At 39.3% G+C, this 13,732-nt stretch overlaps 1 protein-coding gene across 2 annotated transcripts in view; it reads right to left on the reverse strand.

The window, feature by feature from the left end:
- Window positions 1-13,732, reverse strand: part of LOC115231335 (NADPH oxidase 1) — a 72,410-nt gene that overhangs the window by 30,710 nt on the left and 27,968 nt on the right. For both annotated transcript variants that reach the window (XM_036500040.1, XM_029801382.2), the window contains exons 11-14: window positions 12,727-12,845; window positions 8,209-8,245; window positions 4,742-4,824; window positions 1,542-1,734 (exon numbers count right to left, since the gene is read on the reverse strand). In XM_036500040.1, coding sequence (XP_036355933.1) covers window positions 1,542-1,734; window positions 4,742-4,824; window positions 8,209-8,245; window positions 12,727-12,845 — 432 coding nt within the window. The remainder of the gene's footprint in view (window positions 1-1,541; window positions 1,735-4,741; window positions 4,825-8,208; window positions 8,246-12,726; window positions 12,846-13,732) is intronic.

Here is a 13,732-nt window from a genome sequence, read left to right on the forward strand (position 1 = left end):
TCTGGGAGCGATGCTCATGGCAGGTCTTCCAGATTGCTCGTCATCTTTCAGGGGCATTCTTCCAATTTTGAAGTGCCTGTGCCACTCAAAAACATTGCATACGACCCATTGCTTCATCACCATAAGTTTGCTGAAGCATGCTCAATGCCTCTGTAGCAGACTTCCTAAGTTTAACACAAAATTTCACGTTGGCTCTTTGTTCCAATTTCCTGTCCATGATACAATCACAGACTATGGCATACACATGGATCACAAAAACACAAATTTCACAACTTGGGAAGTAAACACAGCAATGACACTCAACACACTGCCTCATGAAGGTCACTGCTAGCTCTCACTGGGTACACAACCATGTGCTGTTATCTGTTAGCACGCTACAGAACTAGTCTGGGAACTTTTTAATACCACCTCATAAGTAAATAAAGACAGCCTAAGAGAGTGAAAGCTTTTAGTTAAGAATAGAGCACAATATCATTCGTGGGGTAAAAGACTCCGCCGGTTACGACGACGAGGGTCCCAGCTGATACGATCAACGGAACAGCTTGCTCGTGAAATTAACGCGCAAATGGCTGAGCATTCCACAGACACGTGTACCCTTGACGTAGTTCTCGGGGATAATCAGTGTGACACAGAGAGTGACAAGGCTGACCCTTTGAAATACAAGTACAACTCATTTTTGCCAGCTGAGTGGACTGGAGCAACGTGAAATAAAGTGTCTTGCTCAAGGACACAACGCGTCACCGGGAATCGAACTCACAACCTTACGATCATGAGCCGAATGCCCTAACCACTAAGCCACGCGCCCTCACTCATTCGTGGGGTACTAACTACTGAACCAAATATATATGTTTTTATTATTATTTTGCAATTTACTTAGTCATCAGTATATTATTGTTATTTTACTTTTAATACTTCTATTATATGTAATTTTCTAGATGGTATAATTTAATTGTTCATTTTGAATTGATAAACAGTGTTTTTTTCTAATTTATATATATATATATATATAGGCGCAGGAGTGGCTGTGTGGTAAGTATCTTGCTAACCAACCACATGGTTCCGGGTTCAGTCCCACTGCGTGGCATCTTGGGCAAGTGTCTTCTGCTATAGCCCTGGGCTGACCAATGCCTTGTGAGTGGATTTGGTAGACGGAAACTGAAAGAAGCCTGTCGTATATATGTATATATATATGAATGTGTGTGTGTTTGTGTGTCTGTGTTTGTCCCTCTAGCATTGCTTGACAACCGATGCTGGTGTGTTTACGTCCCCGTAACTTAGCGGTTCGGCAAAAGAGACCGATAGAATAAGTACTGGGCTTACAAAGAATAAGTCCCGGGGTCAATTTGATCAACTAAAGGCGATGCTCCAGTATGGCCGCAGTCAAATGACTGAAACAAGTAAAAGAGTAAAGAGTATATATATATCAACACATGATGACCATAATTACTGCTGTCAAATACTGGACATATGTGACGATGATAACGGTGATTGTCATATCAATAATGATGTTACAAATGCAGATAGCAAAGCTGGTGTCTTACCTGACTTTTATTTAAGCCACGTGTCAAGTAGATGTTATAACTGAGGAACTCATTCTGGTTCATCTTCTCAAGCATGATTTCTAAAGACACAAGAAGTTCCTGGAAGCATTCAAAGGCTTGTGTTTGGGGGCAGATCCAAAAAAAGTAAACTTTTTTCAGGACTTCCTTGAAATTCTGTTTTTCAATTTCTTTGCTGTTCAGGGATTAGAAAACACAAAATGAACATACGCACATATACAGGGTGCAATGGGTAAATTGTAGCGATTTTATATTTTTAGTTTCACGCCCGCGCATTGTTTGTTTTTGATTTTGTTGACTACACAGTATAGTAGGGTCAGTTGGGCACCATCTGTGAGAAAAGCAGCACCATGACACAATTCACTCTGCCAGAAATTTGGAAACAACATTCTGTACTGCTTGGCATTCATGCTGGAAGCTCCAATATGAACATTTAAGAGTGTTTGGGTGTCAATCTGAGGAGATGTGCCAAGAGTGATAAAAATCAAACATCCAGTCAACATCATGATGTCTGGCATGATCATTAGTGATGATGATGTTATGACTTCATTCATTTTCTCACATGGCCTCAGACTCAACACGGAGGCCTACATCAAGTGCCTGGAGGAGGTAGTGCTGTCCTGGGTCAAGAGGGCGGCTGCTGGAAGACCCTATGTCTGGCAACAGGACTCTGCACCATGCCACACAAGCAGGAGAACCCAGTCATGGCTGTCAGACAATTTCTGTGACCACATCACCCCCCTAACATCTGGCCATCTAACTCCCCAAACTGCAACCCCCTTGATTATTATGTGTGGGGTGCAGTTGAGCAAGAGACCAACAAAACTCCTTGTAACACCAAAGATGAACTGAAGGCAAATATTATGGCAGCATTCACCAACTTAAACAAAGAGACATTTCAGAAGAGTTGCAGAAGATTCCAAAGTCGTCTGGATGCCATGGTTCAAGTCAATGGTGATTTTATTGAATAAATTTTATTCATTAGTATTTCAAGATATGGGGGACACCATTAACAATGAGCTATAAACACTCTCATGACTAAAAGGCTGCAACATGGTCAGTTGTCTATTTTTAGCATTTTATCATCTTTTTTTAACATGTGTCGTTTGTTACCACTTTGATGGGAATCCAACAGAGATTACATTTAGGCTAATTCTGCCATACGAGGAACACAGTGCAATGAGGGTTAACACAGGTACATCCACCCGAGTCCTCAATGGCCATTAAGTCATCCTCTTTAGTCACATCTTGCTCACATTATACACGTATGAATGTATGTGTATGTGTGTATATGTATGACTGTATATGTATATGTGTATATGTATGTGTGTATATGCATGTGTGTATATGTATGAATGTATGTGTATGTGTGTGGCTGGATTTATGTTTGAACCTGATGTTTGAACTCCACCACACCACTACTCTGTAGTTACCTGTTATATAAATTCATTTGAAACATCATCATCATCATCATTTAACGTCCGCTTTCCATGCTAGCATGGGTTGGACGGTTCGACCAGGGTCTGGGAAGCCAGGAGGCTGCACCAGGCTCCAGTCTGATCTGGCAGTGTTTCTATGGCTGGATGCCCTTCCTAACACCAACCACTCCATGAGTGTAGTGGGTGCTTTTTAGGTGCCACCAACACAGGTGCCAGGGTAGGCTGGCAACGGCCACAATCGGAACCAAAAGGAACAAAACGTAATAACTGTAAATTTTACTGCTTTCTCTATCTCTAATACCCACAAATTCATCTTGTATCTTATAAAATCTATTCAGCACTATGATTACATAAGACTTACAGAACACTCTGCTTATATATTTCAGCTTTGATGTAGCTTTTTCGTTTATTACTCAACTAGATTTTCAGAATTTTGCAAGTTACAAACATTGTTTTTAAAGTTTACCCCCTCCTTTAGTAATTCTGATAACATCATCATCATTTAACATCCACTTTCCATGCTAGCATGGGTTGGACGGTTCGACTGGGGATCTGGGAAGCCAGGAGGCTGCACCAGGCTCCAGTCTGATCTGGCAGTGTTTCTACAGCTGGATGCCCTTCCTAACGCCAACCACTCCGTGAGGGTAGTGGTTGCTCTTTACGTGCCAGACGAGGCTGGCATCGGCCACGTTCGGATGGTGCTTTTTACGTGCCACCGGCACAATCCAATATATTCCCATTATCCCTTCTTTGTGCAGTATTATATTGTGTTTGTCCATTATCTTTAATTTCTTTCTTTTCTATTTCTCATGGGCCTGATAGGAACTAGTACCATCTTAGGCATAAAATACTCCTGAGATGTTTCTCATATTTCACATATTCTATTTTGTATCTCATTCCATAGAGGCCATCCACATTCTACAAACATGTCAAAGTAGACATAACATTGGAGTTAATATCTTTTATCTTTTACCTTGTTCCAGTCATTAGATTGCAGCCATGCTGGAGCACCTCCTTGAAAAATTTGGATAAAAGCAGAACTTTTTTATGATGGAGTAGTCAGAGGCCATAGTGGTTGAGCAACATCAACTTTTAACCTATTTCTTTACTACCCACAAGGGGCTAAACACAGAGAGGACAAACAAGGACAGACAAATGGATTAAGTCGATTATATCAACCCCAGTGCATATCTGGTACTTAATTTATCGACCCCAAAAGGATGAAAGGCAAAGTCGACCTCAGCGGAATTTGAACTCAGAACGTAACGGCAGACGAAATACCTATTTCTTTACTACCCACAAGGGGCTAAACATAGAGAGGACAAACAAGGACAGACAAACGGATTAAGTCGATTATATCAACCCCAGTGCATATCTGGTACTTAATTTATAGACCCCGAAAGGATGAAAGGCAAAGTCAACCTCGGTGGAAATTGAACTCAAAACGTAACAGCAGACGAAATACCTATTTCTTTACTACCCACAAAGGGCCAAACACAGAGAGGACAAACAAGGACAGACAAACAGATTAAGTCGATTACATCAACCCCAGTGCATAACTGGTACTTAATTTATCGACATCGAAAGGATGAAAGGCAAAGTCGACCTCGGCGGAATTTGAACTCAGAACGTAGCCACAGACAAAATACGGCTACACCAATCAGTTCTAAGATTTAAGTCTAAAAATATCTTCTTTTAATGATATTATAAAACAGTGTTTATACCAATGGAGTTTGTACGTACCAAATGTATCTTAGTACAGAGGCAAATGGAGTGACACCGATTCCTGTTCCAATAAATATGTCCACATCATAGCAAAAAACATCCTGAAATAATAAAAAACAAATTAAAGATCCATTTTTCAACACACTGACTGCGCAAATGTCTGAATAAACGGACACTCTTTTGTTGTTTAGTAATCATTATGATAATTTTTGTGGAATCTGTTTGGTTTGGTTCACAACCCCTTCCCCCCATCTCTCTCTCTCTCCCCCTCTCTCTCTCTTTCTCTCTCTGTATGCATGTATGTAGGCATATATATTTCTCAACAATATTGCTAAAGACATTTGAACTAAAATATAAATCTTTATTCTTTCTCTCTCTCTCTCTCTCTTTCTCTCTCTCTCTTACTCTCTCTCCCCCTCTCTCTCTCCCTCTCTCTCTCCCCCTCTCTCTCTCCCTCCCTTGCACATACAAATATGACAATATCATTATCTGTCTCTCTCTCTCTTTGTACATACATACGTATGTATGTATACATACATATATATTTCTCAGCAATGTTCATTAAAAACGTTTAGACAACCTATTGAGCCAACTTTTTATGACATGGAAAAATACGAGCTTCAACAGAGAAACTTTTCTCAACTAAACTTACAAAAGGCATCGATTGTTCTTTGTTTGCTTTTCACATTTATCTTTCTGTTGATCTGTTGATCCGTTTCTTTGACCTTTTGTTTACATATATATTTATCAGTCTGTCTTGCTGTATTCTTATTTACCTAGCTATATATCTATCCATCTCTCTCTCTCACTCTCTGTCTTCTCTTTCTCTCTCTCTCTCTCTCTCTCCCCCTTCTCTCTCTCTCTTTCTCTCTCTCTCTCCATCTCTCTCTCTCCCTATTTCTCTCTCTCTCCATCTCTCTCTCCCTCTTTCTCTCTCTCTCTCCCTCTTTCTCTCTCTCTCCATCTCTCTCTCCCTCTTTCTCTCTCTCTCTCTCCATCTTTCTCTCTCTCTCTCCATCTCTCTCTCTCTCCATCTTTCTCTCTCTCCCCATCTCTCTCTCCCTCTTTCTCTCTCTCTCCCTCTTTCTCTCTCTCTTCCTCTTTATTTCTCTCTCTCCATCTCTCTTTCTCTCCATCTCTCTCTCTCCCTCTTTCTCTCTCTCTCTCCATCTCTCTCTCTCCCTCTTTCTTTCTCTCTCCATCTCTCTCTCTCCCTCTTTCTCTCTCTGTCTTCCTCTTTCTCTATCTGTCTGTCAATCTCTGTTTGTTTATCTACCTCTCTACCTATCAACCCATCTGTCTTTCTATCTGTGTATCTATGGATCTTTCTATCAATCTGTCTGTCAATCTATTTGTCTTTCTATCTGTCCTTTTCTCGGTGTATCTATTTGTCTTTTTATTGATTTGTCTGTTCGTCATTCTATATCTATCTTTCTGTCTATCTATCTATCTGTTAGTCTCCCTCTATCTATCTACCTATCTGTCTAGGTTTCTTCTATTTCATCATTTCAGTAAAATGGCTAAATGATTACTTTCAAGAAATTCATTTTATTATTAAACAATTTATCATATATGAAAAAAAGTGTAATTTCACAAAAAACAAGAAGCAAAGCAGAGGCAGTTTATGCCATTCCATGGACAAAGACAATCATTTTGTAAGCAAATGCTAAGAGATACTGTGAATTTCATCAGAAAGTTTTAGAGTCACTAAGCAGAAACTCTAGCATGATATATTTTTTTTAAATAGAACAACAATAAAATAATTGTCAGAGGAACAACTTTGCCATTTTCTAATACAAGAAGCTGCAAAATATTAATTATTCTGGGCTTAAAACTATGGCACAGATGCTCATTATACGATGAAAAAATGTCATGACACACCTGTCGTCTTTGCAAACTAACAATATATGTGTATATATGTATATATATGTATGTGTGTGTTTGTGTGTCTGTGTTTGTTTCCCTAGCATTGCTTAACAACCGATGCTGGTGTGTTTACGTCCCCCGTCACTTAGCGGTTCGGCAAAAGAGACTGATAGAATAAGTACTGGGCTTACAAAGAATAAGTCCTGGGGCCGATTTGCTTGACTAAAGGCGGTGCTCCAGCATGGCCACAGTCAAATGACTGAAACAAGTAAAAGAGTAAAGAGTAAAAGTAAAGAGTCATACTCTCAGGTGGCAAGCTGGCAGAGTCATTAGCATGCCAGGTAAAATACTTAGTGATAGTTTGCCTGTATGTACATTCTGAGTTCAAATGCCACCAAGGTCAACTTTGCCTTTCATCCTTTCAGTATCAATAAAACAGGTACCAGTTGTGTCCTGGGGTTGATGTAATGGACTTTCCCTCTCCCCTAAACTTGCTGACCTTGTGCCAAAATTTGCAACCAATATGTCGTACGTATGAGAGATTAGAATACAGACAGATTTCAGCGTCAAAACTGGAGCAGGTTGAGCTGATAAGAGACTGGGTTTTGTTAACAGTTAAGACATTTAGTCACCATGAATGGTACAGTTTACTGCTGTTAGCGCCAAATGTATTATAAGCTTCTAACACTGAAGTAACGAGTTCTGTAGATATAGCTTAAAGTGGAACAGCCTCTACTCGACTGACATGTCTTAGGTAAGAGTATATGAAGACTAAAACTGCTCATTGTGTTATCATCATTATCATCATCATTTAACATCCGTTCTCCATGCTAGCAGGGGTTGGACGGTTCAACAGGGGTCATCCAAATTAGACTGCTATAACCTTTGCTTGCCTGCTTGTTTGAAGGAATGAATGAATGAACGCATGCATGCATACATTCATGCATATATACATACATATATACATTCATACATACATAATGGCTGCCCCCTTGTTATCGAGTATGGCCATTGTACGAAGCTTAACTGTTACTGGTGCTGTGATCAAATGTGACTTTTTAGCCCAGCTAAAGATCTACAATGTTTTGTATAGAATTGGCAGCTAAAACCTTTACTGGTAATAGCCGGCTGTAGTTGTAACTGGGCTTCATGTACCTTTGCATGTTGTTTAAGTCCTCCTGCCGAATTACACTCTCTTCCATATGCCCGACAGATATGATTAGAATGGTGTGTAACCACCACATACATGCATACATACATACATGCCTAGACATGCAATTATATGCATGAGAATAGACACATAAAACAAATTTACACATGCACTGACTCCAAATATTGCACATACATACATGCAAAAATACCCTGTTGATGTTGTTGAAATTCCAATGAAAGAGCCTTGGATCCAGTTCTTTCTCTATTGGCAAGAAATCTTGAAATAAAGCTGAATAATGACATACTTACAGACATACATATAGAGACTCTGGAAAGGGTCACAGGCACATCTCTTTCCCCTTTAACTACACCCTTAAAAATGTATGTATGTGTGTATGTGTGTGTATAAGCTTAAATGAACATAGCAGTCATAATCATAACTTGATGAGTTATCTTTTAGACATTACCTTAATAGGTGTACCATAGGGTCCATCGACAGCCATGCTGCAACGATAAAACAAGTTCAATTATTAGAGAAGCCAACATTGGTATCATCACAATTTTATCCACCACCATCACCAACAACAACAACAACAACAACAAAAATCTACAACAACACTACCCCTACCATGTAGTGAATATAATGTCATCATTATCATTACTAGTTGTTTCTTCCTTGAATTCTCAATTATTGTAGTAGAGACCTAAACCTGACAGTCAATCTCTCTACCCACAGAGAGATTTCTTCTAGAGAGACAAGGAAAGAGGAAGAAAAGAAGTGACTCCAGTACTAGATTTTATTTGGTCAATTTTGTCTTTCATACTTGAAATGATGAATAGCAAAGTTGACCTTGGTGGGACTTGAACTCATGAGCTCATGCAGCTTAAAGGCACTTTGCCTGATACTTTAACGACCCTGTTAATTCACCACCTTATCATTATTAAAAGACTCATCTACTCGGGAAGACCCACTCGCCACAACAGAATTGAGATCCTAAAACCAAGGTGCCACATAAAAAGTATTTACAGGTGCTGATGCCATGTAAAAAGCACCCAGTGCACTCTACAAAGTGTTTGGTGTTAGGAAGGGCAACCCACAAATCAGTTTTTCTAGTTACATCATACCTTTGCCTCACTGAAGACCAGACTATATACTACATGTGGAGGGGCAATGGCCCAGTGGTTAGGGCAGCGGACTCGCGGTCGTAGGATCGCGGTTTCGATTCCCAGACCGGGCGTTGTGAGTGTTTATTGAGCGAAAACACCTAAAGCTCCACGAGGCTCCGGCAGGGGATGGGGGTGATCCCTGCTGTACTCTTTCACCACAACTCTCTCTCTCTCTCTTACTTCCTGTTTCTGTTGTACCTGTATTTCAAAGGGCCGGCCTTGTCACTCTCTGTGTCACGCTGAATATCCCCGAGAACTACGTTAAGGGTACACGTGTCTGTGGAGTGCTCAGCCACTTGAACGTTAATTCCACGAGCAGGCTGTTCCGTTGATTCGGATCAACCGGAACCCTCGTCGTCGGAACCGGCGGAGTGCTTCCATATACTACATATTGGATGCAGTGTGATGACAGCAGCAGCAGCAAGGGTGGTAAATGTAAAGGACAACTAATTCAGTAAAGTGCCTGCCTTGCAGCACTCGACAGCAAACCCATTCAGTACAAGCTGAAAATCAGGTTATGATGAACCAAGTACCACCATCACATCTGTGAATATCAACCAAATGATCCGACAGCCACCAGTTGTGATTCCACTTCTACAACAGTTGTGATATATCAGTCCAGTTCATAAAAGTTCTCTCTCTCTCTCTCTCTCCCTCTCTCTCTTTCCCTCTCCCTCTCTCTCTCTCCCCCTCACTTGCCAGGGAACATGTATCTGCTATCACTATCTCTTTCCCACTATTTGCTGAGTAATGGAAGTATAATTACTGTCTCTTCCATTATTCCCACCCCTACCAACCTCTCACCCAAATTCTTCACCCTGTTTTCTATTCACTGCTTCCATCATGGTGCTTTGAATGAATGGTGAATTAAGAATCTTTAGTCTATCAGGTGACTTCACAAATACTGATGCTAGGTTTAAAGGTAATATCTAAAGTGGTTGGCAAATAAACAGGATTAAAAGAACTTTTGGTCCTGTTGAGGAAAGAATGCCACAAACACTCAAAGAAATATAGAAAAAATAGAAGACACACCAAAGGGAATTACAAAGGAAATTTGTGAGATTTAATGGACAATTTAACCAAAAGAAAAATATGAATTTTAAAGAACAATTATTTTCAAGTAAAAACTATTTGCCAATATAATGTGGCTATCCTGGATGGGACGATTATTACTGTTGTTTAGCCCCAGGAAATGTCATTTCCAGTTGGCTATACGACACAATATCTGTGTCCTTATATTTTCAAACAGGGAGCTCAGCACCCAACTCCAGCACAAAGCAACAACTGTGGACCAGTTTCTGGGTTATTGCTCTTTATCAGCACAGAGTAGCTGCTTAGCTAGGTGGCGCTGCCGAATTCCCATTCGAAAATGTATAAGTTTCAAAGTGACACACAGGCACTGATCTAAGAAATAGAAACATTATTATTTCTAAATTTCTCAAAGGGAGACATTCAGTAACAGTACTTTAAAGTAAAGACTATTTGCAGGCATATTGCAGCTGTCCTGGAAGGCGAGCTGGCAGAAACATTAGCACGCCGGGCGAAATGCTTAGCGGTATTTCGTCTGCCGCTACGTTCTGAGTTCAAATTCCGCCGAGGTCGTCTTTGCCTTGCATCCTTTCGGCGTCGATTAAATAAGTACCAGTTACATACTGGGGTCGATATAATCGACTTAATCCGTTTGTCTGTCCTTGTTTGTCTCCTCTGTGTTTAGCCCCTTGTGGGTAATAAAGAAATAGGCTGTCCTTTGAAGGGACAATGGAGATGTCATTTCCAGCTGGCTATACAACACAATATCGGTGCCCTTATATTTTCAAGATCATAAGTATGAAAAAGTATGATGAAGCACTCAATAATTAAAACAACATAATTAAATGAAAGATGGATCAGGTTGGCAGACCACCACAGCTTTACCAATGTTTCTATTGTTTCCTTGTGCATCCAATAAACACAATTTAATGGTTTTTTTAGTCAGTTGCGGTTGATAAACAATATTAATATCCTTCCATTGTGTTTGAAATTTAATGCATACAAAAAACATTAGAATGAATTTTTATAAGCTAGCATCAAATTGAATGAGGTCATTCAGTCCTTTTTTTTTACTTTAGTTACAAAATGTCCTTCCATAGTTTCTTTTGATGTGAGTGGAATAATCTTCAATACATCTGAATGTGTGTTTTCCACTTTGAGAATATCAAGTTTCGGTCTGAGATTTTTTCTGAACTCTTAGCTTGTTGTTTAATGAAAGTTCTGACTTTTCACTTCAGCTTCACCAAGTTTCTCAGCCATAGTTATCAAGGAAGTCTAAGTAAGCATCTCTTGAGAATCTTCATCAATGTTACGTGATAGAGAGTCAACAACTACAAGAACATCTACTTTGCAGAAGAAATTAATCCTTAATTGGTCATACGGCCAAACGTTCGTTAACTTCTTGCATCTTATAACTGCTTCCATGATTGAAGAACCGTTTAAGAGCAAATAAGAAAACACCTTCGAATGGAAATTCTTGGCTGCCAAGTTTTTACTGTGCCAACTTTAAATGGTTCCAGTGATGCTTTAATAATACAGATTAATTCTTGCTTTCCATAATCATTAATCATCATCATCATCGTTTAACGTCCACTTTCCATGCTAGCATGGGTTGGACGATTTTGACTGAGGGCTGGCGAACCAGATGGCTGCACCAGGCTCCAATCTTGATCTGGCAGAGTTTCTCACTCTAGAAAACTATTCCACCTAAATCTAGAAGCTAACACTCATTGCAAATTTCTTCTCTGATCCTGTTGAACATAACCGTTTAGATATTGCTTTATAAGAGACATGTTAATGATAGGAAAATTTGTCTCCTTTGGAAAAAAAAAAGAAAAAGAAGAACCCAAGAAGAAGATAAGTAAAATCCAGTAAAGAGGGGAACATCTTGCCCAGGATGACATGAAAATCTTGGTCCTCTGAATAAACAAAATCATCTACTCTCTGTCAGTAGGGGACAGAGGGAAAGTAGTTTTTTAGTAAAAACATGCATCATAATCTGATGAAATATAGTGTAAGGGATCAGAAAAATGTTGTACAATACATGACAAGATGAAAAAATTAGCTTAACCCTTTCGTCACCAACCTGGCTGAAACTGGCTTTGGCTCCGAGTACAAATGTCTTGCTTTTATAAATTTTGAATTAAAATCTTCACCAAACCTTAGTCACAATTTATGTTCTTAACACTAGCTTAATGATAACCAAGTTATTTGACTAAATTCTTTGCTATACTCTTTTGCTTGTTTCAGTCATTTGACTGCGGCCACGCTGGAGCACCGCCTTTAGTCGAGCAAATCGACCCCAGGACTTATTCTTTGTAAGCCCAGTACTTTTTCTATCGGTCTCTTTTGCCGGACCGCTAAGTTACAGGGACATAAACACACCAGCATCGGTTGTCAAGCGATGTTGGGGAGACAAACACATATATATACACACACATACATATATACATATACATATATATGACAGGCTTCTTTCAGTTTCCGTCGACCAAATCCACTCACAAGGCTTTGGTCAGCCTGAGGCTAAAGTAGAAAACACTTGCCCAAGGTGCCACGCAGTGGGACTGAACCCGGAACCATGTGGTTGGTAAGCAAGCTACTTACCACACAGCCACTCCTGCACTGTATTGAAAGTAATTGAAAGAAACACAGAGCATCTCAAAATAAATACGGTAACGAAAGGGTTAATGAAGGTGAAAAAAGTAGTAATGATGGAGATGTAAAAGACAAATAGTTTTCAGATAAAAAAAATACGAGCACAAAAAGAAAAAGTTGATGATCCTTACTCAGGTAATCCTGTAGAAATTGCTTCACCGGGATCTTCAATGTGACATGCTTTGGCCAGATCTCTTGTCCAATCACCAACAGTACGAATATGCACAGAGAAAAAATCATCTTGTGGTGCCTACGTAATATTACAAAGACAAGCGTTTACTTAATGCAGATAAAAGGATTTACTTTCATACAAAAAAAATTTTTTTCTGAATCCTTATTTTTTTTGGGTCCAAATCAAAATGATTTTTCAGGTTTATGGCATCACGTAGAGACTGTTACAGACAACAATCACAGAGTTTAACAGATCTTGACAGTATTTCTGATTCCTGATTAAAAAAATTTCCTTTTTTTTTTTGCCCTTTTTTGCCCATTTTTTTTGCCCTTTTTTTTGCTCATTTTTTTTACCCATTATTTCTCATTTTTTTTCCATTTGTCCATTTTTTTTTCAATTTTTTTTTTATATAAATTTTTTTGTAAATAATGATAATCATAATGTTAATTTCTAATATTAGTAAATCGACACAAATTTGGGAAAAAGATAAATTTGATATTATCAACCCCACAGTGATGAAATGTAAAGTTATTCTATTTTAAGGGAGAGTTATAAGTAGACGCGTGGAAGTTGTGTAAAATAGATTTTGTTTTACCATTATATCTAAAAAGTAGGGGTGTTATCTGTAATCCATACACAGTGGTACAGGAGTGGCCGTATGGTAAGGAACTTGCTTCCCAACAACATGGTTCTGGGTTCAGTCCTACTGTATGACACCTTGGGCAAGTGTCTTCTGCTATAGCCTTAGGCTAACCAAAGCCTTGTGAGTGGATTTGGTAGGCGGAAACTGAAAGAAGCCGCTGTGTGTGTGTGTGTGTGTGTGTGTCTGTTTCTGTGTATGATCCCTCCACTGGTGTTGATGTGTTTACATCTCTGTACCTTAGGGGTTCAGCAAAAGAGACCGATAGAATAAGTACAAAGCTTTAAAAAATTAAAAGTACTGGGGTCGATTCATTTGACTAAAA

This window comes from Octopus sinensis, unplaced genomic scaffold, assembly GCF_006345805.1.
Source record: "Octopus sinensis unplaced genomic scaffold, ASM634580v1 Contig18261_ERROPOS534453, whole genome shotgun sequence".
Classification (NCBI taxonomy): domain Eukaryota; kingdom Metazoa; phylum Mollusca; class Cephalopoda; order Octopoda; family Octopodidae; genus Octopus; species Octopus sinensis.